The following is a 27,917-nucleotide window of genomic DNA, read 5'->3' as shown; positions in this document are numbered from 1 at the left end:
TTTTTGTTTGTTTGTTTTTTGTTTTTTGTTTTTTTGATGGAGTGGAGTCTCACTCTGTCACCCAGGCTGGAGTACAGTGGCACAATCTCAGCTCACTGCAACCTCCTTATCCTGGGTTCAAGTGATTCTCCTGCCTTAGACGCTCGAGTAGCTGGGACTGCAGGCGCATGCCACCATGCCCAGCTAATGTTTTTTTTTGTATTTTTAGTACAGATGGGGTTTCACCGTGTTAGCCAGGATGGTCTTGAACTCCTGACTTCGTGATCTGCCCGCTTTGGCCTCCCAAAGTGCTAGGATTACAGGCATGAGCCACCGCACCCAGCTTTAACTTTTGTATTTTTAATAGAGACGGGGTTTCACCATCTTGGCCAGGCTGGTCTTGAACGCCTGACTTCGTGTTCCACCCGCCTCGCCCTCCCAAAGTGCAGGGGTTACAGGCATGAGCCACTGTGCCCGGCCCCCATTACAGCTTCTGATAGGGATGTGGGATTCAAAAAACCCAGGGGTGATTTGGGGCCCCCCTCAGCCTCACACCGATGCGATGCCCTGCATCCTGAGGTTTGGACTAGGATTGGGGAGTGAGAGGGTATGTGGCAGAAGCTGGCACCCCTTTGTCCCCTGCGTCTGGGCTTCCTGGAATTTGGCCCAGTCCCCAGCCATGCTCACCCTGATCTGCCCTTTAGGCTGCTGGTGCCAGGGCAGTGTCCAGGATGACGTGCCTTTCCCTGCGCTCCTGGCCCAGGAAGATGCAGCGAGGATCCATTTTCTCAACAAGACCCAGCCCTATCCCAGGTAAGGGAGTCCCCAGGGCACTGACTGCGCTGCTGAGGGGTTTGGTCTGGCGTGGGTGATGGGTAGTGGGAAGAGAGGCCAAGTCGTGTCCTCTGCGGTGCCCCTTGAGTACCAGTGGGGGCCCAGCTTTGTGCCTGCCACTGTGAGCTCACAGGAAAGCCTGACCTCCCATTTCCTGGACATGATCACAGCTTCCTCACCAGTCTCTCTGCCTCCTCTATCTCCCCTCCATCCCATCCTCATGTGACCACATGGCTTTTCCAACAAAGAGACCTTGACCATGGAGGTCGTGGCTTAAAGCCTTTCCTCAGTGCCTGCAGCATAGAGTCCAATATCTTTTTTTTTTTTTTTTTAAAGACAGGGTCTTACTCTGTCGCTCAGGCTGGAGAGCAGTAGCGCAATCATAGATCACTGCAGCCTCAACCTTCAGGGCTCAAGCAATCCTCCTGCCTCAGCTTCCTGAGTAGCTGGGACCACAGGCACACACCACCACACCCGGCTAATTTTTTTTATGTTTATTTTTTGTAGAAATGGGGTCCCCGTATGTTGCCTAGGCTGGTCTTGAACTCCTGGGCTCAAGCAATCCTCCCACCTCAGCCTCCCAAAGTGCTGGGATTATAGGTATGGGCCACTGCACCCGGCCCCGATATTTTACCTGGCCTGTGAGACCTTTAGTGACCCCCAACTCACCTCGTCAGCCCTCTCTCCTGCCCTTCACCCATGACTCTTTTTTTTTGTTGTTGTTGTTTTGAGACGGAGTCTTGCTCTGTCACACAGGCTGGAGTACAGTGGCCGGATCTCAGCTTACTGCAAGCTCCTCCTCCCGGGTTCACGCCATTCTCCTGCCTCAGCCTCCCGAGTAGCTGGGACTACAGGCGCCCGCCACCTCGCCTGGCTAGTTTTTTGTATTTTTTAGTAGAGATGGGGTTTCACCGTGTTAGCCAGGATGGTCTCGATCTCCTGACCTCGTGATCCGCCCGTCTCAGCCTCCCAAAGTGCTGGGATTACAGGCTTGAGCCACCGCGCCCGGCCCACCCATGACTCTTACACTTCACACCGCCACATATTCACCATTCCCCAGGAGCCCTGCGCCAGCCCCTCTGAGCTTCTCACATTCCAGTACTTCTTCCCGGATAGCCTGCTTCCCTGTGCCCCTGGAAAACCACCCATCCCTCAGGCTGAGCCCACTGCCCTCCACTGGCTCATCCTCCAATGCCCTCAGTCACAGCGCTGCCCTGTCGTCTGCAGCTCCTGCTTATGGGCTGGGCTCTCCTCATGAGACTGTAAGCTCTCTGAGGATGGGAGCCTCAACTGACTGAACTTTACGCCCCCAGCACTCCCCCGGGGGCCAGTGCAGAGTGCCAAAGGGGCCCTATAGCAGTTTCCAGCCCGGGGCCTGTGTGTCTGACTCTGAAACTCCACCTCTTGCAGGCAGAAGCTGGTGTTCTATGATTCCAGCGAGGATGTGGACAAAGGGTCCCTAGATGCTGACCCTTGGCTTCCTGCCTGGACCCCAGAGAACAGCCCCCAAGGTGACTGCAATTCTGTCTTTCCTTCTTGTAGGCTGGTGTGGGCCTTCCCATACTTTCAGTCTGAGGATTTCTATGGAAGAGGGTAGGCAGGAAAGGGAATGGAGATCCCCTAAGCACAGGGAAGGCAAATATGCAGCGTACCTGCCATCTCTCCACCACTGCTGCCATGGCAGACATTGGTAATCAATCACCACTTTTTCCTTGAGCCCAGACATTGCCTCAGAATCGTTCTGGGTCTTTTTGGTTTGTTTGTTTTATTTTTTGAGATAGGGTTTCACTCTGTCATCCAGGCTGGAGTGCAGTGGTGCAATCTCAGCTCACTTCAACCTCTGTCTCCTGCCGCAGCCTCCCAAGTAGCTGGGATTACAGGTGCCCACCACCATGCCTGGCTAATTTCTGTATTTTTAGTAGAGATGGGGTTTCACCATGTTGGCCAGGCTGGTCTCATACTCCTGACCCAAGGTGATCCGCCCGCCTCAGCCTCCCAAAGTGCCGGGATTACAGGCGTGAGCCACCCTTCCAACCTCTTTTGTGTTTTTGTTTTGTTTTTTCTTTTGAGACAAGTTCTCACCCTGAGGCTGGAGTGCAGTGGCACAATCACAGCTCACGGAGGCCTCCAGTTCCTGGACTCAAGGGATTGTCCTGCCTCAGCCTCTCAGAGGGCTGGGATTACAGGCACATGCCACTGCTCCCGACCTCAGAATCTTTTTTTTTTTTTTTTTTTTGAGACGGAGTTTTGCTCTTGTCACCCAGGCTGGAATGCAATGGCGCCATCTCGGCTCACTGCAACCTCTGCCTCCCGGGTTCAAGTGATTCTGCGTCAGCCTCTGAGTAGCTGGCATTACAGGTGTGCACCACCACGCCCAGCAAATTTTTATATTTTTAGTAGATAGGATTTCACTATGTTGGCCAGGCTGGTCTTGAACTCCTGACCTCAAGTGATCCACCCGCCTCAGCCTCCCAAAGCGCTGGGATTACAGGCATGAGCCACCACACCTGACCTCAGAATCTTTCTTATTGTAGAGCTGCAGGTAGTTACAATCAGCCTATGGGATTTTATACATTATGATATTGATTTTTCTTTTTTTTGGCCATCCCTGACATAATGCCAAACATCACTTCGCTTCATTTCTTCTTCTTTTTTTTTTTTTAATTTTGAGAAAGGGTCTCACTCTGTCACCCAGGCTGGAGTGCAGTGGCACGATCTCGGCTCACTGCAACCTCTGCTGCCAGGTTCAGGCGATTCTCCCGCTTCAGCCTCCTGAGTAACTGGGACTACAGGCACATGCCACTACCCCCAGCTAAGTTTTGTATTTTTTAGTAGAGACGGGGTTTCACCATGTTAGCCAGGCTGGTCTTCAATTCCTGACCTCAAGTGATCTGCCTGCCTTGGCCTCCCAAAGTGCTGGGATTACAGGCGTGAGCCATCGTGGCCAGCTGCCTCTTCATTTCTCCAATCAAGAATTCAAAATGAGAAACTGAGATTCGCTTTCCGAAGCATCAGGCACTATCTCTTCAACGCCAGCTGCTGTGCTAGGGCAGAGGGTGATCTCTGGCCACACCCCTGAGTCTGCTGTTTCCTTTCCAGGAAGCCCACTGTCCCTGGGGCCTCCCCAGATTGATGTCTGGAGTGGAACAGGCCACCCAAGTGAGATCCTCAGGCTCAGCCCTAGCCTTTTCAGCTCCCCAGGGAAACTGCCGCCAGACGAGATCTTGGAGGATGGCACAGAGTACCTGACCCAAGGTGAGGCCCGGGCCTGGCCCTGATGCTTAGTTCATTCGGGAAGCATGCGGTGGCCAGGCCTGCATGGGGCCGTCCTGGGTGCCCAGGGTGAATCCTGCCCTGGCCCTGCCTCAAGAAGCCCACAGCCTAGTGGGGGAGCAGCCACAGGCTGGTGTGGTGCGTGGGTGGCTTTAGAAGCCCATAGCAGGACTTGGGCTCACTTTGTGTGTTGGAGGTGACCCAGGGGGGTGGGCTGTGAGCGGGATTTGGACACGGTGGGAGATCCTGAAGGAAAATGCCAGAGACAGGGATTCCAGCTAGCAGGGACAGCGTGGCCGAAGCTTGGCGGTGTGGGAGAAGCATTTCTGCTCTAGCAGCCCCTCTGGTCTCCCTCCCTAGCAGCTTTCTTTGAAGAAGTGTGCTTAGATCTGGAGTCTTCACCTTCAGCCTACACGCAGGAGGCTCCACTGGAGAAGGTAGACATCCTCTGCCCCTCTGCCTACACACATCCATCCGTCTCTCCACACACGTCACTCGCGGCTTCATTCACTCATCCACTCCCTCACCCTTTTTTCAGCTGCCATCTACCCATCTGTCCTTCCACTCATGCTTCTCCTCATCCTTAAAAACCCCCCACCCTCTGTGCACCTGCCGGTGGCCACCAGATGCTGGCTCTGTGCTGGGCACGTGGAAGGAATTGGACAAAAAGGATAAAAGGATAAAAACTGCCAGGTGCCCATAGAAAAAAAAAAAACCAACTATTTAATTTAATTAATTAATTTATTTATTTGAGACTGAGTTTCCCTGTTGTTGCCCAGGCTGGGGTGCAGTGGCGTGATCTCGGCTCACTGCAACCTCCACCTCCCGGGTTCAAACAGTTCTGCCTCAGCTTCCTGAGTAGCTGGGATTACAGGCGCCTACCACCACACCCAGCTAATTTTTGTATTTTTAGTAGAGATGGGGTTTCACCATGTTGGCCAGGCTGGTCTCCAACTCCTGACTTCAAGTCATCTGCCCACCTCGGCCTCCCAGAGTGCTGGGATTGCAGGTGTGAGCCACCGCACCCAGCTTCCCACATCATTTTACAACTATTCTACGAAGCAGGGTCTCCTGTGGCCCCATTTTACAGATGAGGAAACTGAAATCAAAAGACTAGCCTGGGCACAGTGGCTCACACCTGTAATCCCAGCACTTTGAGAGGTTCAGGCGGGTGGATCACTTGAGGTCAGGAGTTCGAGACCAGCCTGTTCAACATGGGGAAACCCCATCTCTACTAAAAATAAAAAACTTGGCCGGGTGTGGTGGCTCAAGCCTGAAATCCCAGCACTTTGGGAGGCCAAGAAGGGCGAATCACGAGGTCAGGAGATCAAGACCATCCTGGCTAACACGGTGAAACCCCGTCTCTACTAAAAAAATACAAAAAACTAGCCGGGCGAGGTGGTGGGCGCCTGTAGTCCCAGCTACTCGGGAGGCTGAGGCAGGAGAATGGCGTGAACCCAGGAGGCAGAGCTTGCAGTGAGCCGTGATCCGGCCACTGCACTCCAGCCTGGGCCACAGAGTGAGACTCCGTCTCCAAAAAAAAAAAAAAGAAAAATACAAAAATTGTCCGGGTACAGTGGCTCACGCCTATAATCCCAGCATTTTGGGAGGCCAAGGAGGGCAGATCACCTGAGGTCAGGAGTTGGAGACCAGTCTGGCCATCATGAAGAAATACTATCTCTACTAAAAATACAAAATTAGCCGGGTGTGGTGGTACATGCCTGTAATCCCAGCTACTCAGGAGGTTGAGGCAGGAGAATTGCTTGAACCTGGGAGGTGGAGGTTGCAGTGAGCCGAGATGGCGCCATTGCACCGCAGCCTGGGCAACAAGAGCGAAACCCAGTCTCAAAAAAAAAGAAAAAAAAAAAAAAAAATAGCAGGCCGTGGCTGGGCGTGGTGGCTTATGCCTATAATTCCAGCACCTTGGGCGGCTGAGGTGGGCAGATCACCTGAGGTCAGGAGTTTGAGACTAGCCTGACCAATATGATGAAACCCCATCTCTACTAAAAATACAAAAATTAGTTGGGCATGGTAGCGTGCACTTGGAACCCCAGCCACGCAGGAGGCCGAGGCAGGAGAATCGCTTGAACCTGGGAGGCAGAGGTTGCCGTGAACTGAGATCACGCCATTGCACTCCAGCCTGAGGGACAACAGCAAGACTGCATCTCAAAAAAAAGAAAGAGAGAGAGAAAGAGAAAGAGAGAGAGAAAGAGAGAAAGACAGGGTCTTGCTTTGTCGCCCAGGCTGGCTGGAGTGCAGTCACCATCATAGATCAGTGCCTTGAACTCCTGGGCTCAAATGACCCTCCTGCCGCAGGTTCCCAGGTAGCTGGGAATACAGGCATGCACCACCATGCCCAGCTATTTCTTTGTTTTTTTTTTTTTTTAACTTATTTTTAAATTTAACTTAATTTAATTTCTCTTTTTTTTTTTTGTGACACTCTCACTGCGTTGCCCAGGCTGGAGGGCAGTGGTGCAATCTCAGCTCACAGCAGCCTCCGCCTCCTGGATTTAAGCGATTCTTGTGCCTCAGCCTCCAGAGTAGCTGGGACTACAGGTGCCCACCACCACACCTGGCGAATTTTTTTAGTATTTTTAGACAGGGTTTCGCCCTGTTGGCCAGGCTGGTTTTGCATTCCTGACCTCAGGTGATTCGCCCTCCTCAGCCTCCGAAAGTGTGGGGATTACAGGCATGAGCCACTGTGCCTGGCCTTTTTTTTTTCTTATTTTTTGTAGAACGAGGTCTCGCTATGTTGCCCAGGCTGGTCTGTAACTCCTGGCTCTGCCATCCTCCTGCCTCAGCCTCCCAGAGTGTTGGGGTTACAGGCGTGAGCCACCACACCCTGCCAATCTGAGCTACTGCTAATGCTCGTGTTATGTCCTAGAAAAGCAGTATTGGGGGGATGAAGGGGCACCACTTGTCTCCCCTCCCATCTTTCTCCCTCGTCATGCCCCAGGACACAGCCTCCAAGGCCCCCAAAGACCCTCCTGAGTCCCACAGCCTGCACCGGTCCTCAGTCTCGCTGGACCACTGCTACCTCTCACTGAGCGGGAATAGCAAGGTGCCATCCAACTCTAGCTCCAGCTCCAGCTCTAGCTCCAGCTCGGAGGACAGCGACTCAGAGCCCCTGTGGAAGCAGCCAGAGGTGAGAGACACGGCCACACGCCAGGGCCGGCCGGGCCTCCTTCCTCTCTCACCACCCTCTCCCTCCCCCAGGATATGCAGGCCAACCCTGCGGGCATGCCGGGCTCCAGCGAAGAGGACGAAGACACCACATGGACCCCCACCCGGCCGACCTCACCCCTGCCAGCAGCCGAGAAAAAGGCCAGGAAGGGCCAAGCAGCCAGGGCCCCTGTGAAGCCCAAGGAGAAGAAGAAAGGCCCCTGCCTACCCCAGATGAAGAAGAAGTGTGTCAATGGCTTCATCATGTTCTGCAGGATGAACCGGAAGCAGTACATCCGGTGGGTAGGGGGTCCGTCTTTGGCCCTGGGGAAGGCCCTGGCTTTGTTCTCTGCCCGTAGCCTGGCCATGCCGCTCCTCACAGCTGTCTGACACTTTCTCCCCATCCCAGACCCCACAAACTCTTCCTGGACCACAGTTCTTCCCCAGAATTGAACCCGGCCCCATCATATTGGACAGGATCCATCCATTGTCAGCGCTGAAATCCAATTCAGACTTTAGACGTCAGAAAAAAGGACTGTTTTTTGGGGGGGGGGGGTTGGAATCTCACTCTATCGCCCAGGCTGTAGTGCAGTGGCACAATCACGGCTCACTGCAATGTCTGCCTCGCGGGCTCAAATCACTGCAACCTCTGCCTCCTAGATTCTCCTGCCTCAGCCTCCTGAGTAGCTGGGATTACAGGTGTGCCACCACTCCCGGCTAATGTTTGTATTTTTAGTAGAGACAGGGTTTCACCATGTTGGCCAGGCTGGTCTCAAACGCCTCACCTGCGTTCCTGGTAGCAAGACTTTGTTAAAAAAAAAAAAAATAGGCCAGGCACAGTGGCTCATGCCTGTAATCCCAGCACTCTCGGAGGCGGAGGTGGGCGGATCATCTGAGGCCAGGAGTTCAAAACCTGCAAGTGATCTACCTGCCTTGGCCTCTCAAATTGCTGGGATTATAGGTGTGAGCCTCAGGCCCAGCAAGAAAAGGAAATGAATTGACTTATATAACCTAGAAAACAAGGGCAGGTATAGACTGCCTTGAGATGTAGTTGGTTTCAGGGCTCACACAGGCTGTCTGGAATCTTTGTCCTTTCCGCTCATCTCCGCTGTCTTCTGTGCTGGCTTCATTCTCTAGCAGGCGGGGTCACCCCAGGAGGCGCAGGCTCGGGTCCTGTCCCCCACCCAAGTGACCCCGGGGGGAGCAGAGGTCTCTGAGGTTTTAAGCAAAGTCCTTGGGACTGACTTTGGTAGATCTCGTGCCAATCCTGAACCAGTTACTGTCAGGCCTGGAGCCAGGGGATGGGGAGGTCACCCCAAGCCACAGAGAAGAGCTCGTTCCTTTACAGGAAGATCCAGATGTGGGGGCCAGGAGCGGTGGCCACAGGTCCCCTGCACTCTCCTGGGATGCCGGATGCCCCCTTGTGAACAGCCACTGAGTCCAGCTCCCTCTGCATCCTCAGCTCCAGAGGGTGGTCTTGGAGGCCTTGTAGACCCACAAGTCTAGGAAGGGTCTGAGTTCTCAGTCAGGGTGTCCTGCAGGCCTCTCCTTACCTCATCCTTCTTGCTGTCCCAGATCCTGTCCTGGAACCGCTTCTACAGCTGCCACCAAGGAGCTGGCCCAGCTGTGGCGGGTGATGACCCAGCAGGAACGGAGGCCATACTGGTGAGAGGCCCCGGCCCCGAGGTGTGGGTGGGGGGTGGAAGGGCCCCCCTGCCCCGGAACCTGCTCTGTCTCTGGAGCCTTGGGGGTCATGGCGTGGGAGACTGGGCCGAGGAATTTGCATGTTGTCCCTTCTTATGAAACCCTTGGGAGTGACACAGGTGTAGGGGTGCCCCACCACAACTAAGCTGGGGAACAGCTGAGCCCAGACAAGGACCCCCAGCCTCAATTCCTTTGCGTCTCTACCACATGAGTTTCTTGGGGTGTGGTCTGATTTTCCTGTCATTTGGCCGCCTCAACTCCCCCGAACCCTGCCCCCTCCACTTTCAAGGAGCTGCCACCTGCCCTGGCTCCTGACTTTGAACACATCCCACAGCCCTTGGCTGAGTCCCATTTTACAGACCAGGACTTGCTGGCCCCAAGGCTCGCCCAGTAGAGGCTAAAACGGTGGCCCAGGCCGCTGCGGGGGCCACAGGATTGGGGGTGGGACGGGGATGCCCGGGAGGCGAGTGAGGAAGCTGGGCCGTCCTGCCTCCGTCTCCCCAGCACCAAGGCTCGCAGGTTCAGCCGCCAGCACAACCGCATCGTGAAGCAGGATGGCTCCAGCAGCGAGGCTGAGGACTGGGAGACGCCCAAGCCCTTCTACCAGCTGCTGGCCGAGAAGGCCTTGCCGCTGCCCACGCACATCCAGTGAGAAAGGGCGGCCCCCTCACCTCGCTCCCCTCACCCCTCATGGCAACCACAGCTCTTGCTGGAAGCCAGGACCCATCAATGAACTTGTCCCTGCTGGGCCTCCAGCCCCTGAGAATGCAGGTCCCATTGTATTTTTAGTAGAGACAGGGTTTCACCATGTTGGCCAGGCTGGTCTCAAACGCCTCACCTGCGTTCCTGGTAGCGAGACTTTGTTCAAAAAAAATAGGCCAGGCACAGTGGCTCATGCCTGTAATCCCAGCACTCTCGGAGGCGGAGGTGGGGTCCCCTCCATGGGACTGGGGAGGGGGGCACTGATTGACCCCAACTGCTGAGCACGTTTGCCTGGAGCACCAGCCGCCCACAGCTGCCTGTTGGAAGGTGAAGTTTACCCACCCTCTCCCCTTCCCGGCCCCACCCGAGCCACACAGTTGCAACCCTGTTCATGCTCGCCTCACCCTACTCCTGCCTCTCCTGTTCTATTTTTAGACTATTTATTGTTTTAAATAAAATAAAGCAAGTGGAACCTTTGTTACCAGCAAGAGAGACAAGGGCAGGCCCTCCCGCGTCCCCTGCTGCCCCACTGCGGTGCTCCTTCCACCCTCATCTGGAGGCCTGTGGCTTGCAAGAGGCCTCATTGCCACCCCTTCCCAGCCACCCCGTGCATCTGAACGCAAACCCCTCTTCGCCCTCGGGAGGCAGCAATGGGAAGGCCGGGTGTGTTCAGTGCTCCTTCGGCCAGCCCCTGGAAGGCACCCCACACCCCTGGTGGTGGTGTAGTCCGGTAACTTTATTTTAATTGAAAATGGAGGCATAACATGTCCTAGAAAAATAAAGATTTAGAATACAAAGGAGACACAGTGGCAGGACTGCCCCCAGGGATGAGGGAATCTTTGGTCTGGGCCAGATATGAGGACAAAGGCTTGAGTCCAGGAGAGCTGGTGGGGGAAGACCCCCGCCTCCCCACAGCTGCCCCCTCCCACCCCTGGCAGGAAATGCCACGCCGGGGAGGGTCTCCAGTCTTGGGGGCGCGGGGCTGTCTGTCCTCCACCTTTGGATTCCAGACAGTTGTGACAACACCAGCTATCAGCAGAGCTATTAATAGTGTTTCAGGGAGTGACAGGGAGAGGGCTCTGGGGGCTGGAAGTCCCGCCCTGGGGCAGGGTGCTCCACTCACAGCTAGTACCAAGTGGAGGGGGCAGGGCCCCTGAGTCAGGAGCCTGGGTCCCCCATGTATATGGCAGGGCACAGCATGGGGAGGGCTGTAACAGAGAAGCTTCCCATCCAGAGGGGGAGGGAGACCTGGACAGGAGGCAGCCAGGGACGCGACCCTGGGCACCACCAGGGCTTGGAGAGGCCACCCGGGCAGAAGGATGTGGTGGCTGGGGTCTTCAGCAACCGTGTTTCTGGGGCCCCCTCCTCCCACTCCTGTCCCTGTGTCTTCAGCACCATTGTTGGGAGAGGCCACAGGGCCGCACTGGGTCACAGTTCCAAGGGCTCCTCCACAGGCACCGACTGGAGCTGGGTCAGAACCTTGGCCTCAGCTTCTAACCCCTCGTCAACTTCACCCCCTGCAGTGGCCCCCAGGAGCAGCCCCTCGGGGTCGGGGTCCGGCAGCCTCAGCACGGTGTGGGGGGCCTGTGTCCCCAGCCCCTTTTCTGCTTCCAGCAGCCCCTCTGTTCCTGTGCTTAGTTCCAGCCCTGCTGGCCAGACAGGCACAGCCGCGGGTGACAGCATCAGCCCCTCTGGTGGGGGTGCTGGGAAGTTGGGAAGGAGGCCAGTGGAGTCAGGGGAGAAGGGCAGGCTGGTGCTGGAGGTGGTGGCAGCGGCGGGGGGGGGCTGCTGCGCAGAGAGGGTGCCTAGGGCGTGAGCCTCTGGGAGAGCAGGGCTGGGGGCCACCGGGAGGCCTCCCTCGGGCACGGAGATGGCTGTCTCTGGCTTCAGGGGCAGGGCCAGGCCAGGAGCTGGCGGCAGGACCTGGGAGACGAGCATGCTGGTGGGAAAGGTGGCGGTGAGGATGATCTTGCCCTGCTGCACGGCCACACCCGTCACGATGGGGCTGCCAGAGACAGGGTTGGCCAGGAGGAAGTTTCCTGTGGGGAGAGAGGGACCGAGCGCGGGTGAGAGCCAGGAGAGCCCGCCAAGCCAAGCAGAGGTAGAGACTGTGCGGCTGGAGGGCGGGCAGAAGGAGCCTTCCAGTGGGCCTTGTCCTCGGGGCACTGAGACTCGCCAGGGATGAGATGCCCCCCGGGAGCCCACTGACAGCTCCTCCCTCTGAGATGACTGCACCCCCTCCCCTGGCTCTCACCCAGGCCTGAGGGAGGGAGATTGGGAGTACCTGGGGCAGTGGCCGAAGGCAGGTGCAGGGCGGTCACGCCCACCCCGGAGTTGATGAGGTGCACGTTGGCAGGGCCTGCTGCAGCTGCCACCTTCACAGGGCTGCCTGGCCCGGCTGCCAACAGCTGCAGGGGCCCCACAGCCTGGGGCAGGGTCACCACCTGCGAGGTGGGCACTACCTGGGGTAGGTTCAATAGCGGGGAGGTGGGGCTCAGGCCTGCAGGGTACCCTGGGGGTGGGGAGAGTGGTACCACTTGTGGGGCAGCCACAGCAGGCACTGGCCCGGGGGCAAGAGGAAAGGTGGCAGCCGGCGGGGGGCCAGGCACCACTTGGGCCAGGGGCCCTGGGACCTCCTCTCCAGGGGCTGGTCCTGGAGCAGCCACCTGGGCCCCTTTGGTCTCAGGGGCCTCCGGCTGAGCCTCCTCCAGCCGCACCTCCCCTGTCTGAGGGTCCAGGACCAGGGAGGTCTTGGCCTCGCTGGCCCCCTGAGGGCTGGGCTGCGGCGGAGGGGCACCCCCGCCCCCAGTGAGCAGCAGCGGGCCCAGGCTGGAGGCCTCGCCCAGAGCTAGGCCATTGATGATGACAGGGCCCCCGTTAAGGAGCACTGCTGGGGAGCTGCTGGCCGCCAGGAAGCTCCCGTTCACCAGGATGGAGGAGGAGGCCGGACACGGCGCGGGAGGGCTGGTCCCTGCCAGGAATATGGAGCCCTGGGCAGCGGCCTCGGCGGCCACTGCGGCCACCCCTCTCTCCAGGTTCTCAGGACTTCGGCTGGACTCGTCCTCAGTCGTGGGATTCCCATCAGACTCGCTGGCAGGAGAAATGGCTGTCAGCTGGGGTCCCTTAGCCTGTGGGGCCTCCCACAGAGCTAGCCGGCTGCTCCCCCTACTTTCCCGGCCCAAGTTTCGGTGGGTCATTCCAGGGGTTATGAAGCCTCTCTGAGACCACCCCAAACCCCAGGGCCTTTTGCAAGTCCTGCATGGACACCACTGCAGAGAAGCGCTGGGGAGGGAAGAGGCCCTTGCTCTCCCCCGCCTCAGCCTCGGGTCCCCAGAGGCTGAGCTCCCAGGTTGCCCTAAAAGTTCCTTGGTTGGGTATAAAGGGCGAGTGCCCTGGAGAGAGGGAGCAGCAGCCGCCAGCACAGTTCCCGGTGCCCTCCCTGCGGGGCGTCAGAGAAGGGAGAGGCCGGCGCTCAGGGTGGGAGGGGAAGGGCTTGGGTTACAGGGAAACCGGAGCTGGGGAAGGTTCACGTTTCACAACAAAGGCAGACGATGAACCACGCCGTCGGGACTCGGAGGGGGTGTGGGGGCGGGTGGGTAAGAGTAACGGTCAGTGAAGAAAGGAGGCTGGGAGGCAGCCCCTACGCGGGCTGGGGGTGGCCACAAGCCCCTGCCCCCTTTCCGCAGCCCCTCTAGTGCCCCCCGCAGTGTGGTACCCCAACACCGATGGGATAGGGGCAGGAGCTCGGAGTGGAACCGCTGGAAGAGGAGACGCGCGGGGCAGTGATGCCGGGGAGAGGGCCCGGGCGGGTGTCTGTCCCGTCCACGCTTAGTCCCCGCGCCCCGCGGGCACCCAGGGTTGTGAACGGGAGGTGTCCAAGGACCTCGGCACGCCGGCCCCAATAATAGGCACGGGGAAGGAGGACTGGTGGACGGGATGTCCCCAGGAGAGGGGGACTTGCGCCGCCCGAGGCCCCTCACCTCTTGCAGGGCGCGCCGCCTCCGGCCCCGGTCCGGTCGCGCTGTCGCCGGTTCTTGAACCAGTTGCTGACCTGCGTGAGCGAGAGGCCGGTGAGCGTGGCCAGACGGCGCTTCTCGTCCGGCGTGGGGTAGCGGTTGCCGCGGTAGCAGGCCTTGAGCGCGGCGCGGGAGCGCTCCTTGAAGCAGTAGACTGTCTCCTCGCCGTCCCAGATGGTCTTGGGCAGCGGGAACTTCTTGCGCAGTCGATACTTGTCCACTGCGCCCAGCGCGCGGCCGCGGGCCCGCTCGGCCTCATGGTAGCGCGCGCGCAGGTAGAGGTCCTGCAGGAAGGCGTGGTGGGCGGCGGGGAAGGGGCGGCTCTCGAGTAGCCGGTAGAGCTCGGCGTACTCGCCCCGCTGAAAGGCCACCAGGGCCCGCGCGCGCAGCACCGGGTCGCTGCCACGTAGGCGCTCGGCCGGGGGCAGTGCGCCCAGGAAGCGGCTCAAGCGGCCGGCGTGGCCCGCCTGGAGCAGCGCCTCGCAGACGCACGCCACCTGCTCGGGCGAGAAGCGGAGGCCCGTGGGCGGTTCGGCAGCGGCCTCGGGGGGCGACCCGGGGACGCCCGGGGATTCCGGGCCCTCCGCTCCCGCAGCCGCTTCGCCGGTCCCGGCCCCGGCCGCCGCCGCCGCCTCACCCTCGGCCGCCTGCAAAGTCTGCAAGAGCTGGCGCGCTTCCTCCTCCTCCTCTTCGGTCGCCGCCGCCGCCACCGCCTCCCCCCCGGCCGCCGGCCCCGCGCTTGGCTCCGCAGGCAAGGTAGCCATGTTTTGCAACTTTGGGAAGTTCCTCCCTCCTTCTCTTCCTCCCTTGGGCTTTCCCCAGCCCCCTCCCCCGCCTGTCCCCCCTTTTCGTCCCCACTCCCTGCTGTTCTCGATCTTCTCCCTGGCCGACCCTGCGCCCTACGCCGAGAAGGCGAGACCCGGGTCTCTGTCCCCGTGTGTGTCCGTTCCCCTCCCGTCTGTCTGTGATTCTCCCTTTGTTTCCCCTCCGCCTCTGGCCGCGCTTTCTGCCTCCCCCCAGCGTGTGCTTCTAGCTCAGGGCCTCAGTTTCCCCATCGGGACAACGCAGAAGGTAACGGGCCGTCCAGGAGGGCTAAGGGCGCGAAGCCTCCGCCCCGAGACTGAGCTTCTGCACGCCTCCGTCTCCAGGGTCCTTTGCAGGCCCCCACATTCCCCATCTCGGCCTGCGCTCCGCCCCTCGGAATTCCCGGCTCCGCAGGGGGGGCGGGTCTAGCCGGGAGGAGGGGCGGGGAACGGGCTAGAAAGTTTGCAGCAACTTTTCTCGAGCTTGCGTCCCCGGAGCGGATGCGCGTGGCGTGCGCAGGCGCAGTGGAAGGAGGATGGCCGCGCGTTGCCAGCCCATCCCCCCTCTTCTCGACGCTCGGTGGCACAGCTGGGCCACAGCTGGGCCGGGGCGGTGCCTCCGGGTGGCCCGCTCGCCCTCCTATTAGCCGGACGCCAAAGCCCCGCCCCGTGGCTTTTCCTCCCCCAACCCTGATTCGTCCGCTTCTCATCCCGCTAGCTCCTCCCAGACCTTCGGCCTCCTACACTCGCCTACGGATTGGCCCGCTGCGCAACCTCCTGCCCACTACGCAAACCGCAGACTGCGGAGTCCAGAGCTTTGGGCAGATGGAGGGCCTTTTATTCGCGAGGGTCGGGGGTGGGGTCCTAGGTGGGGACAGACAATAAATACCAAGGAATATCGGGGTCTCAGTGCATCCAAAACGTGGATTGGGGTGTTGGGGGGTCCTGCAGCCTGTCAGCGAGTCGGAGGACGAGGTCAATAAATATCCAAACCGCCGAACCGGTCAGAGCCGGCTCGGGCTCCGAGAGCAGCGCACGTGAGGAGGGGGGCGCGGGATCCCCGAAAAAGCGGGTTTGGCAAAAGCAAATTTCCCGAGTAAGCGGGCAGAGGTCGCGCCAGACGCTCCCCAGAGAGCAGGGCGTCATGCACAAGGGAGGATTTGCAGTTTGCGAACCGACGGTAGGTGAGGGTGCGTGGAAAGTGGAACACGGACGACCCGGCTTGCTGCCTTCGCAGGCCTGCCGTTTGCCCATCCACGTCAGGGCCTCTGCCTGGCCGAAAGAAGTCGTCTGCGATCCCCCCACCAGCAGCAGCAGCATTCCCGGCTACAAGGCCCCCTCGAGCCCCGTTCGCCGGCCGCGAACCCGGCCCCTCCCTCCCCGGCCGCTAGGGGGCGGGCCCGGATCACAGGACTGGAGCTGGGCGGAGACCCAAGCTCGGAGCGGTGTGAACTGGCAGAGGGTGGGCGCGGCTTCTTTGCCGTGCCCCGGGCGCTCAGTCTTTCAACGGGGCCCCGGAGTCGAAGACAGTTCTAGGGTTCAGGGAGCGCGAGCGGCTCCCGGGCGGCGCCAGACTGCGGTGAGTTGGCCGGCGTGGGCCACCAACCCAGCGCAGCCCAGGGCGGCGGCACGAGACAGAGCAACGGCGAACAAGAGCAGGGAAAGCGCCTCCGATAGGCCAGGCCTAGGGACCTGCGGGGAGAGGGCGAGGTTAACACCCGGCATGGGCCTCTGATTGGCTCCTGGGACTCGCCCCGCCCACGCCCATAGGTGGGCCCGCACGCCTCCCCGCGCCCCACCCCCGCCCCAACAGCCGGCAGCTGTTAGTCCACTCGCACGCCTCGAATCCCGTCTGAACTCGTCATTGGCTGCTTCCTAGCGGCCTGTGTTGATTGGCTGCCCGAGGATCCGCCCTCCCACCGTGGGCCCAGCCCTGCAAATGCGCAGCTAAGCGGGTGGCACGGGGCTGGTGGAGCGAGGGGCGCGGCGGGGGGCGTGGGCAGCCGGACGTACCCTGGCAGGGAGCAGCAGGTGGCGGCGGTGCATGGGGCCTGGCCCCACCAGCGGGCACTGGCCCAGAGCCACGGCCGGGGGGCCATCTAGCTGGAGAGAGAAGGGACAGGTGACCCGATCCGAGCCCAGCCCAGCCCTCAGCGGTGGGGCGAGAGACAGCGAGGGGAATCGAGGCCGGGGAGGTTATCTAGGGAGATCCCGGAGGGAATCTGGTGAGCCTTGAACAGAGGGAGATCTGGGGCTGAACGAAGGGCTTCTGCCCTCCAAAGTCGCAAAGACGTAGGGTGAGCCCTATATCTGGACGGGGAGACCAGGAGCCAGGGAGGGATCTGTAGAGTGGGCAGCAGGTCTGAGGCAGGAGAAAGAGAGGGGTCTTACATGGGAAGGTGGATCCGTGGCCCGGGGACTGGGGACCCCCGTGACAGCTGGAAGGAGAAGAAAGAGGCATAGGGTGCGTGGAGGGGAAAGGAGGGCGGTGGCATGGCGTGCCCCAGCGTGGGTCCCTTCCCTCCTCCAGGTGTCTACATGCCCCGCAGAGCAGACAGCCCACCTCCTCCCGGCCTTCCGGGGAAGGGGACACATGAGGGACTCGCCTGTGGCTCCCTCTGCCTGCAGCAATTCCATCCGCTCCTGCAACTGCCGTACATGCGCCTCTAGGTCCCGGTTCCGAGCCTCTGCCTCACGTAGTTGACTGTGGGAAGGTAAGGACGGTGAGTCGGTCCGAGTCGGACGAGTCACACGAGAGGGGCTGCCAAGGGTTGCCATGGGCCCCGCGCCCCGGCCCCAACCCCGACCTGGCAAAGTTCTGGTTGGCCAAGCGGATGGCCTCCATGTCCCGGCTCAGGCTCTGCCGGGTGAGCACCTCTTCCTCCAGGGCCTCCTGGAGCTCCCGCAGCGTCACCTCGGCCTCAGCCTCTGCCACAGGGATAGCCGCTGGAACTGTCACTTCAGCCTGTGTATGGGGACCGGGCTGAAGGCTGCCTGTGGCTCCTGGAGGACTCAGAACTTGGGCACTGGTTCCAGGCTAGGGATCCTTGCTTGTCCCCTACTTCTCCGTCCCCTCAAAATTTCTGGAATCCCCACAGCTCCTGCAATGATCCAAGCCCCCTCCCTTCCCTACCTCCCTCAGCCCCTTCTCTGAGTCTGGTCCTCTAAATCCACACAGGGACCAGAGGGCTGGTCCTCAAACACTAACACAACCTATGTCCCTCTGCTGCTCAAAATCCCTCCAGCTCCCTAATGCCCTCATGACAAAAGGCCTTGCTGGGTTTTGTTTCCTGCTGGCCTCTCCAGCATTCTCAGGAACGATTCAGCCAAACAGGAGCAAATCAGGATTCCCACCTGCTCAAGGCCTTTGCCCTTGAGGCTCTCGCCTGACCACCTGCCACCTTTCTTTCCATGGCTGGCTTCTCCTTCAGGAGCGTTCAGCTCAAAGATCAACTCCTCAGATCCCCACCAACGCACACAGCCTTACTTAATGCCCCACTGTAACTAGAGACCGTGTCATGTCTGAAGTAACCTCGTCTCTCTGTGGTTTCTGTCTGCTTCTGTTCAGGAAGTCCCCAGAGGGCTCTACAGCACACGCCACCCGGGAAGCCCTCACCTTTTCTCTTCTGCTTGCTCCTGACAGACCCCTCCCCTCCACCAACTTACTGTTTCATCCCGTGGGGACACTGAGGACTCCAGGCTAGGCACTTGCACGTGTGGCTCAAGCAGCTGCTCGGCCTCCAGTTCCATGGGTGTGGGGCCTGGGACCTCACTGTCCCTGGGGAGAGGGGGGTGGGGAGGGAGATGGAATGCTGATTCTCTGGTGGAGAAGCAGAGCTCCTGGCCTGTAGGTAAGGGGCAGCTGCTTCAAAGACCTCCTGATTTGAGGAAGGGGAGCGACAGCGCGAAGAGAACAGTCTCAGGTGGGCCAATGGCCCCTCCTCTGCTTAGGAAAAGCCCTGCCCCTCCCCTGGCCTTGGGCCCCTGGGAGCTGCTCTTTGTAAACCTTCTGCAGGGACTCGGGGTCCAGACCCCCATGTTCTAGGGTCAGCTCATCTCCTCCCTTGACATGTGATCTCTGCAGACCCCTCTTCTTAGGGCCGCAGGACAGGGAGGCCACCTGATGAGGGAGACTGCTTGGCTCTGGCCACCTCCACAGATGTGGTCCTAAGACTGGGCATGAGACCCCAAGATGGCGACTGGAGGTCAGCACACCCCACTCAGTTGTGGGAAGGGGACAGCTCCTCCCTAGGGTACGAAGTGGCTGTCCCCACCAACCTAGCAGTCCCTCCTGTGGGAACATGGCTCAGGACCTAGCTATCCTGGGCATGCACCTGGGCTCCAACAGAGGATGTGTGTTCAATCCTGACACATCCTCTGCTGGAGCCCAGATGCATGCCTAGGAGCAGTTCAGAATCGAGTTAGAGTTCATTAACGGTAAGGTACAGTATTTGTAATGTTGTCCAGTAATAAAAGCTGATTAGAAAACCAACTGTTCTCTTAGACAAAGTAGCATGAAGAAGAAGGAAAAAAAAACAACAGAACACCTGTTCTCCAGTATTTAAACGTGCCTGTGGCCGTGTGAGCCAGGGACCACTGCCATCTGGTGAGCTCACGAGATACTGACTTCCTTTTCCTTATCTGTATTTTCTAATTTCCTTGTGATAAGCAATGCATTATTTGTGTAATTAATACTTTTTTTGAGACCAGGTCTCACTCTGTTGCCCAGGTTGGAATCTATCATGGCTCACTGAAGCCTCAAACTCCAGGCTCAAGTGATCCTCCTACTTCAGCATCCTGAATAGCTAGGACTGCAGGCACAGACCACCATGCCTGGCTAAATTTTTTCAATTTTTTGTTATATTTTGTTATCTCATTATATTGCCCAGGCTGGTCTTCAACTCCTGGGCTCAAGCAATCCATCCACCTCAGCCTCCCAAAGTGGTGGGATTCCAAGCGTGAGCCACCATGCCCAGCCTGTAAATAAATACCTTTTTTTTTTTTGAGATGAAGTTTCGCTTTTGTTACCCAGGCTGGAGTGCAATGGCACGATCTCAGCTCACCACAACCTCTGCCTCCCGCCCTTAGCCTCCTGTGTAGCTGGGATTACAGGCGTGTACCACCATGCCCGGCTAATTTTGTTTTTTAGTAGAGACGGGGTTTCTCCATGTTGGTCAGGCTGGTCTCGAACTCCCGACCTCAGGTGATCCGCCCGCCTCGGCCTCCCAAAGTGCTGGGATTATGGGTGTGAGTCACCACACCCGGCCTAAACTAATACCTTTAAATGGCCTTATTGTTATGGGGCTGATTCAAAGAGTTTGCATTCTTTTACAATTAGATTGTAAAAGTCTAAACTTCATATTTTCCAAGATTCTGAAGTCCTGTGACTCTACTACAGACGTAAAAGTTGATGGTTACGAGATTCTGGGAAGCCCAGTCTGTGACTCTGAGGTTTTAAAATTCAGTCTAACATTTTGTATTTTTTTTTTTGTTTAGTAGAGACGGGGTTTCACCGTGTTCGCCAGGATGGTCTCGATCTCCTGACCTGGTGATCCACCCGTCTCGGCCTCCCAAAGTGCTGGGATTACAGGCTTGAGCCACCGCGCCCGGCTCAGTCTAACATTTTGAAGTACATATATCTGACATTTTAAGGTCCTCCAACTCTGGCCTCTTAGGAGTCTTTGGTCCCAAAACAGTAAGATTCCAAGACTGATCCTGCGACTCTATTGGCTGCCAAGGAGCAGGACCCAGGAAGCTCTGGAAGTCATCCAGGGCAGTGCTTACCTGAGGGCCATGCAGGAGTAGGAGTAGCCCACGAAAGGCAGGTGGACCCCCAGCGGCGCACCTTCCCGAATGTCTGACAGCGTCTCCTGCACAAGACACACAGATGTGACCAGCAGTTGTTAGGGTGGGCTCCTCACTGCTTTTGGATCTTGGCTTACCTGTTCCCCACAAACCAGCCCCAACTCGGGCCCCCCCCCCCTTTTTTTTTTTTTTTTTTGACAAGGAGTCTTGCTCTGTTGCCCAGGCTGGAGTGCAGTGGCATGATCTGAGCTCACTGCAAGCTCTGCCTCCCAGGTTCAGGCGATTCTCTTGCTTCAGCTTCCCGAGTAGCTGGGATTACAGGTGCCCTCCACCACACCTGGCTAATTTTTTATATTTTTGGTAGAGACGGGGTTTCACCACGTTGGCCAGGCTGGTCTTGAACTCCTGACCTCAAGTGATCCGCCCACCTCAGCTGGTTTAGTCCCAAACTCTGGGCTCAAGCAGTCCTCCAACCTCAGCCTCCCAAGTGCTGGGATTACAAATATAAGCCACTGTGCCCGGCCCACTTTTTTTTTTTTTTTTTAAGACAGAATCTTGCTGTCTCCCAGCCTAGAGTATAGTGGCACGATCCCGGCCCACTGCAGACTCCGCCTCCCAGGTTCAAGCGATTCTCCTGCCTCAGCCTCCTGAGTAGCTAGGACAACAGGCACACACCACCAAGCCTGGCTAAATGTTGTATTTTTAGTAGACACAGGATTTCACCATGTTGGCCAGCCTGGTCTTGAACTCCTGACCTCCAGTGACCTGTCTGCCTCAGCCTCCCAAAGTTCTGGGATTATAGGCGTGAACCATCTTGCCCAGCCTATTTGTTTTTCTCTTTTTTTTGAGACAGTCTCACTCTGTCACCCAGACTGGAGTGCAGTGGCATGATCTTGGCTCACTGCAAACTCTGCCTCCCAGGTTCAAGTGATTCTCCTGCCTCAACTTCCCCAGTAGCTGGGATTACAGGCAACCATGACCACGCCCAGAGACTTTTCTTGTATTTTTAGTAGAGACGGGGTTTCACCATGTTGGCCAGGCTGGCCTCAAACTCCCGATCTCGTGATCCGCCCACCTCGGACTCCCAAAGTGCTAGAATTACAGGCATGAGCCACAGCGCCCAGCCGCAGCCCAGCCTATTTTTAAATTTCAATTTAATTTTATCTTATTTTTGAGACAGAGTCTCTCTCTCTGTTGCTCAGGCCGGAGTGCAGTGGCACAATCACAGCTCACTGCAGCCTTAACCTCCTGGGCTCAAGCAAGCCTCCCAGGTCGGCCTCCGTAGGAGCTGAGTATACAGGCACGCGCCACCACACCCAGCCAATTTTTAAAATATTTTTGTAGAGATAGGGTCTCACCACATTGCCCAGGCCGGTCTCGAACTCCTGGGCTCAAACAATCCACGCACTTCGGCCTCCCAAAGTACTGGGGTTACAGGCGTGAGCCACGGCGCCTGGCCCCACCATTTTTTCTTGTATCCTGTTGCTTCCCTTCAGGGTACCTGCCACACTCTCCATAATTCTCTAATTCTCTAGACTGCAAGTGGATGAGGGCAGGGACCAGAGATGATCTGGTCAGTGCTGGATCCCCAGTATTGTCCAGCAAAAGGGCACCCAGAGCCAAGCAAGCATTCCACGACAGCTTGTTACACGGTGAAGAGAGCCGGCCCGAGGGAGGAGGAGTCCTCTCCTGCTTCTCATCTCTCGAAGTCTCCGCTCAGATAGCTCCCCACTCCAGGAAGCCCTCCAGGACCTTCCTTGCTGAGTCAGGAGTCCCCAACCCCCTGCACTCCATTGTCTCAGCCCTGATCATTCTGGGGCTTCACTGTCTGAAGACTGGTCTGTGTTTCCCCACTCGACTATAAGTCTAGGTCACTGCTGGGTCCTCAGCACTAGATGGGCACACAGCAGGTGCTCTGGGGAATGAGTGATTCAGGACCCCAGGAGGTAGGCACTGTCCTTACTCCAACTTTATGGAGGGAGCATGGGGAGGTTCCCGCAGTCGAGCAGGGGCCGCAGGTACCTACCCCGCCCCCGCTCACCATGGCAGTGAGCCCGTCCTCCACCAAGTCGAAGTTGCATGTGTCGGTGGCACCTTCGAAATCCGGTGTAAAGGGGGGCATGCTGTCTCGGAGACCATCCCAGTCGAGGCCAAAGAAGAAGGGATGTGTCCGGAAGTCGCCTGCTCCACCCCGGCCCAGCCGTGTCTCCGGGGGACACAGCAGACGCAGGATGAGGTCTTGCGCCTCCTCAGGGACCCCTTCGTCTGCCAGCGGCAGAGAGAGGTGCTCCTGCTCAGAGAGAGAGGGAGAGGAGGCGATAGTTGGGGAGCGCCTACTTGGAGAGGCCAGGGCTCCCTGGGGCCATGCTCACCTTGTAGTGGACGATCTTGCCGTAGGTCTCCGCCGTGGAATCCGCGTAGAAGGGCGTCTGCCCATAGAACATTTCATAGGCGAACACACCCAGCGCCCACCAGTCACACTCGGGCCCGTAGCTGCCTGTCCCAGGCCCACCGCCCACAGCCTGCAGGATCTCGGGGGACAGGTAGTCTGGGGTGCCCACAGCCACCAGTGACCGCACCTGGACCAAAAGGAGCAGAGCGAGGCTTGGGCCCACCAGCTCTGGGCCCTCCTTCCAACCACTCCCCAAATGTTCAGCCTCTCCCTCCGCCTGGTCTAATGCTCCGCCACACAGATGCACACTTAGGCCTAGGTCACCTCCTCCTTCCCCCTCCAAATCCAGTCCTGCCCCCACACTCTGCACCTCCCATCCCTCATTAGCAGCCCAAGTTGCTCTGTGGCCAGGGCACTGGCTCACCGTTCCATCTGCCTGCAACTTGAGACAGGAGCCGAAGTCGGCCAGGCGGATGTGGCCACAGCGGTCCAGCAGGATGTTGTCGGGTTTGATGTCCCTGCACCGAGGAAAGGAGAAGGGTGGGATACGTGAACCTCCCTTCTGTGGTCCCGCCAGGCTCTGCCCCTCTGGGCAGTGCCACCTGGGGCCCCACTTCCTTGGGTTCCGCCCCTGTAGGGATTTTACAGTTCTGGACCCTACTCCCAGGCACGCCCCAGTGGGCCCCAACCAAGGAGGTCCCTCTCTAGGCCCTGGCCTCTCTGGGCTCTGACCTTCCAAGAACCCTGCCAGGGAACAAGCTTGCTATCTCCTCGCCCTAGCCCTCGGCCATGCCACACCCACCTGTGCACGTAGCCGAGCCGGTGCACCGAGTCTATGGCCATGACAATCTCCGCCAGGTAGAAGCGCGCCATCTCGGCCGGAATCCGCTCCCCAAACTTGCTCAGCAGTGTCAGCAGGTCCCCACCCACGTAATACTCCATGACCAGGTACTGAGAAGGGGTTCGTCATGGGTGGCTGGTAGTCCCGAGGCCCTGATCCATCACGGACGGCCGGGACAACCCCTCCCAGAGACACCCCATCCCCGGGCAGAGACCTGCAGCCCCAGCCCAGAGATAACCAGAGATCTGCCGGGCCAAAGCAGAGACCACCTGCGGCCCCCACCCCCTGCCCCTCGGAAAAAAACACGAACAAAAACCCTTTCCTGGGATGTCACTGGGCAGATTCACTCCCCCTGAGATGTTCTGGGAAAGAGAACTCAGAGACCACCCAGCACCCAGAGAACAGGGCCCAGACACTCCCTCCCTAGGCAGTGGCCCCGTTAGCATTTCTGAAGACCTATCCCATTCCAGGTAAGAGACCCCCCCCAGCAGACATCTTTATACGGGTCCCCCAAAACACCCCAGAAACGGGCAGTGAAACACCATCCCCTTCCAAGATAAGGAAGGCCCCTCATCCACCTGACACACCCTCTTACTGCACACAGACTCTCCCACAGGCGTGGGAGACTTGTGGTGGGCAGCACCCCCAATCCTAGAGCTTCCTCTCCCCACCTCCTTGTCCAGCGACAGCATGGGCTCTGTCCCTCTTCCTAGTCACCCCAGCCCGGAGCTCACCAGGTAGTTCTCATCCTGGAAGGCGAAGTGCAGCTGCGTGATCCACCGCCGGTCCCCATTCACCAACACGTCCCTCTCCTCACGGAAGCACGACACCTGCAGGACACCCGGAGGAGCTGCAGCCGGAGAGAGGGCGCGGATCCTCAAAGTCCCCCACGCCCGCCCAGCCCCTCACCTCGCCCCTCTTCAGCATGTCCCACTTGTTCATGATCTTCATGGCGTACACCTGGCCCGTCTGCTTCATCTTCACCACCGCTACCTGAAGCCAAGACAGGGAGACAGGGTGGAGACGGCGGGAAAACAGAAGGGCTCGCCGAGACCCAACTCCACCCCCTTCTGCACACAGTCGTGGCCCCGCCCCACCTGCCGCACCACGCCCATTGGTCCCAAGCCCCGCCTCCAGCCCAGCCCTAGGTTCTAAGGTTTGGTCATTCACCAATTTCTAAGGCCCCACCCCAACCCCTATGCCCCACCCACCACAAGTCAAGTCGGGCTCCGGTACGGTTGGGCTTACCTCACTGAACGCCCCGCGTCCGATCACCTTCAGAATCTCGAAGTCGTCCCTGTGCAGTCGGACCTCCTTAAGCCTCACCACGATGGGCTCCGCTGGGGGCGTGGTGGGGGAAAAGAACCGAGGGTCACCAGAAAAGGCACTGGAGACAAGGGAAAAAGCCCCACCCTCTGTCTCCCCTTCTCTCTGCCTCTCAGCTTCACCCTAGGACTGTCTGCTTCCCAAGAGCTTCCCCACATAAACACTGTGTAAGGTTCTGGGGACCCAAAACTGCCCTCCCATAGAAGTGAGACGCCTGGGAAGCCCTTTGCGGGACAGGGCATTGGACCAGAGGGCTCCAAGGGTGTGCAGGACGGTGAGGGTGGGGTAATGAAGTCTGCAGAAGGGCAGACCCGAAAGAACAAGGGGAGAAGGAAATAAGACCCAGTTCTTCCACCTTCCTGGGCTTCCAGTCCTCCACCCGACTCCAGGTGACAGTTCAGGTGCAGCCAGGGCCCCACTCCCTCGTTCTCATGTAGAATGTCCTGGGTAATGGCCCAGACGTGGGGTTAGTATCCAGTACCTCTAGATTCAGATACAGGTGGTTCTTGAACCACACTTTGGGAAACCCTGGATCTGGGGCTGGGGAAAGGAACAGGACAGGGAGACAAAGCCGGCATGGTCACACATCCTAGACTCAAGTGCTCTGGTCCAGCCCATGTCTCAGTCCTCCAGGAGGAGGGCTTTAGTCCTACCCCTTATTTACAGATGACAATCAGGGCTCTCAGAAGTCAAGGTCCTATGACTAGGAATGTTAAACAGGGCAGCTTGGGTGGGGGACCGGCTGGGGTGGAGGCTTGTGGCTTAGGGACCATGGGGACAGGGAGGCCTGGACTCCCAGGGCTGGAAGAAGTGGAGGCAGGATGGAGAGAGGGATGGGTATGGGAGGGGAGGGAAGGAGAGGAGACAGTGGGTTCTGGAGGAGAGAGAGGGGTTTCGGGGGGTTCCGGGAGAGTGGGCCAGCAGGGACGAACCAGCCAGGGCTGAGGACGGGGGAGGGAGGAGAGAGCCAAGACATTGAGCCCTTTTAAGGCAGCAGGAACCCAGGCCCCCTCCCCCGCCCCAGGCCTGGCAGGGGAGGGGCCGCAAGATACAGCTCGGGCCACAAAAGGAGTGCTCCTCCCTGGAGTGCCAGACCTCTATCCCGCCCGGTCTCAGTTTACCCTGCCAGCCCAACTTCATCTTCTGTTAAAGGGGGGCCAGGAGAGTCATTAGGGGCTGCGGGAGGTTGGGAGAAGGTTTTTCCAGAGGCTGAGTGGCCTGGCCCTTCTTGGCCTCCACCTTCCCATCTGTGGAATGGGAGGAGGAGGGAGAGGAACCAGGCCTGGGTCACAAAGAGATGGACAGAAGAGGAAGCAAGGGAAGGTGGAGAAACAGGAAACAAGTGTCATACAGTTTGTCACACACAGACCAAAGACCAAGTGCCAGTCGCTGAGGGCCAAGCACGTGAGGGCCAGAGGTGCAGGGTGCTGGGAGTGAAAGAAACCAGTGACCAGTGAGCCCGAATCCTGGGCTTGGGGAGGAGGTGGGCGGACACGGCAGCTGGCAGAAGTGGAAGCATCCTCCTCCCAGCCCTGGCCCCAGGCCCTGGAAAGTCCTCGCAAGAAGGGGCTTTGTGGGGCAGCTGGAAGGTTGGAGGCCCTGGGCCAGGAGAACTAAAGGATGCAGGGAGCCAGGGTGGCGAGAATGGTGGCTGACCCACATGGCTCATAGGGACTGAGACTTTGGGGCTGGGGGTGGGTGCAGAACCTACAAAAGGAGGCACACCCAGAAGAACCCAAAGTTGTCCCTCCTGGATCGCAGAGGAGGGGGCACTGGTGGCGCCTGTCTGCAAAGCTGGTTCTCCCCCAGGGCCCACGTGAGTCACCGCCCTCCCAGTGCCTGGGCACCTGTTGGGGCAGCTGGAGAGGCTGGCGCCGAACACCTGCCTGTCGGCTGCGCCCCTGGCAGCTGCCCCATGCTGGCCCTCCTGGCTTGCCCAGGGCTGCAGGAAACCAAGGGAGTGGGCCACAGAGCCCACTTTTGGGGAGAGGGTCCTAGGAGAGGGAGCTCCCAGCATGACACTGGCCCTGTCCCTGAGGCGGGGTGCAGAGAGGCCATGGGAGGCTGTTGGCAGCGAAGCCTGCTGTGACTCCTAAGCCATGGCTCTGAGTCATAGCCACCCTGGCCTCTGCTGACCTTACTCTGCCCCTCCAGGGTGGTGGCACAGGACAGAGAAATGTTGCCCCAGGACCCAGGTCCATGCTCTGAGCCCCAGGATGGGAGGATCTTCCCATGCCCATCCTGCCATCCTGCCCCCCCCCACAGCCAGGCCTCTGTGCCCAGACCTGTCTCCTGCCCCACCCCCACCCCATCTGCAGGAGCCCTGAGGGCAGGCACTCACCCCACTGCAAGAAGTCGGCCACGTACTTGTCCTGGGCCAGTTCGGAGGCACCCAGCTCCTGGTGGACGCCCAGGAGAAGGTCGAGCAGGGGCTCCAGCCCCAGGAAGCCGGGGTCCAACACCAGCTGCTGGAGCCGCCTCAGCCGCACCTCGGCTGACATGTTGGACAGGCAGCACCATGGCCCCTCCCCGGGCCGGGGGCTCGGGGTCCTCCTGTCACAGGGCCTGGCAGCCCCTGTCCAGACCCTGGAGCCCTGGCTGCATGTCTGCCTGTCCCTGACTGTCCCCTGGGCCTCTCTGGCCACTTCTGTCTGCTGCTGAGGCCTCCTCCCCTTCTCCCCACCCCTTGGTCCAGCCCCCCTCCCGCCTCCCAGCCTTAACCCCTCACAAGCCACCCCCCAAGCTCCCTCCTTCCAGGGCCCTTCAGAACCCTTCAGTGCTAGAGGGGACGGATGGAGAATCTCAGCTCTCACACTGTCACCCCAAGAAAAAGGCAGAGCACAGAGGAAGCCACAGGTGTAATGGATTCCAAGAGGAACCTGCCCATTACTAAAACGGGGCCAGTCGAGGCTGAGTGACCCAGTAGCAACCACCCCCTTGCTCCTGGCAAGCTCCAGAGCTAGGGGCTAGGGGCTAGGGGCTGGGGGCTGGGGAGGAGAAATGGGCTGAGGCCTGGGAAGGGGGTGGGAGGCCAGGGCAGCTTCTTGGGTGACTCAGAGATGGATTCCGACTCGGACAGT

At 59.0% G+C, this 27,917-nt stretch overlaps 3 protein-coding genes and 1 long non-coding RNA gene across 11 annotated transcripts in view; 2 read left to right on the top strand and 2 right to left on the bottom strand.

Annotated features, from left to right (window-relative positions):
- The window catches only part of BHMG1 (basic helix-loop-helix and HMG-box containing 1), a 44,053-nt gene extending 34,449 nt beyond the window's left edge, over positions 1-9,604 (top strand). The window contains exons 5-12 of the mRNA XM_023232695.2: positions 650-792; positions 2,224-2,324; positions 3,913-4,068; positions 4,447-4,523; positions 7,043-7,231; positions 7,303-7,547; positions 8,824-8,913; positions 9,457-9,604. Coding sequence (XP_023088463.1) covers positions 650-792; positions 2,224-2,324; positions 3,913-4,068; positions 4,447-4,523; positions 7,043-7,231; positions 7,303-7,547; positions 8,824-8,913; positions 9,457-9,604 — 1,149 coding nt within the window. The remainder of the gene's footprint in view (positions 1-649; positions 793-2,223; positions 2,325-3,912; positions 4,069-4,446; positions 4,524-7,042; positions 7,232-7,302; positions 7,548-8,823; positions 8,914-9,456) is intronic.
- Positions 9,605-10,369: 765 nt separating this feature from the next.
- On the bottom strand, positions 10,370-15,145 carry SIX5 (SIX homeobox 5). The gene is made up of 3 exons (XM_023182326.2): positions 13,635-15,145; positions 11,939-12,744; positions 10,370-11,693 (listed from the first exon to the last, which is right to left on the bottom strand). The coding sequence occupies exons 1-3, from the start codon at positions 14,432-14,434 to the stop codon at positions 11,083-11,085; spliced, it is 2,217 nt and encodes a 738-aa protein (XP_023038094.1). The 5' UTR covers positions 14,435-15,145; the 3' UTR covers positions 10,370-11,082.
- Positions 13,384-18,004, top strand: LOC116418569. The gene is made up of 2 exons (XR_004228657.1): positions 13,384-13,724; positions 17,004-18,004. It is a non-coding gene; the product is annotated as an uncharacterized LOC116418569 (long non-coding RNA).
- Positions 15,290-27,470, bottom strand: DMPK (DM1 protein kinase). Of its 8 annotated transcripts, none has more exons than XM_023182338.1 (16): positions 27,179-27,357; positions 25,319-25,377; positions 24,760-24,851; positions 24,421-24,504; positions 24,246-24,341; positions 23,473-23,621; positions 23,095-23,188; positions 22,651-22,857; positions 22,305-22,568; positions 20,258-20,343; positions 18,140-18,251; positions 17,281-17,438; positions 17,080-17,177; positions 16,865-16,911; positions 16,487-16,576; positions 15,290-16,165 (listed from the first exon to the last, which is right to left on the bottom strand). In XM_023182338.1, exons 1-16 carry the CDS (start codon positions 27,355-27,357, stop codon positions 16,013-16,015), a joined length of 1,968 nt encoding a protein of 655 aa, XP_023038106.1. In that variant the 3' UTR covers positions 15,290-16,012. The 8 variants fall into 8 exon arrangements, with proteins under 8 accessions (XP_023038106.1, XP_023038105.1, XP_023038101.1 ...); XM_023182337.1 differs by lacking the exon at positions 25,319-25,377 and adding an exon at positions 25,193-25,280 and having other exon boundaries at positions 16,487-16,572; positions 27,179-27,307; XM_023182333.2 differs by lacking the exon at positions 25,319-25,377 and having other exon boundaries at positions 27,179-27,470.
- Between the last annotated feature and the right edge of the window lie 447 nt (positions 27,471-27,917).

Source organism: Piliocolobus tephrosceles, chromosome 21 (genome assembly GCF_002776525.5).
Source record: "Piliocolobus tephrosceles isolate RC106 chromosome 21, ASM277652v3, whole genome shotgun sequence".
NCBI classification, from domain to species: Eukaryota; Metazoa; Chordata; class Mammalia; order Primates; family Cercopithecidae; genus Piliocolobus; species Piliocolobus tephrosceles.
The sequence above is the reverse complement of the archived record's forward strand: the minus strand, read 5'-3'. Positions and strand labels throughout refer to the sequence as shown.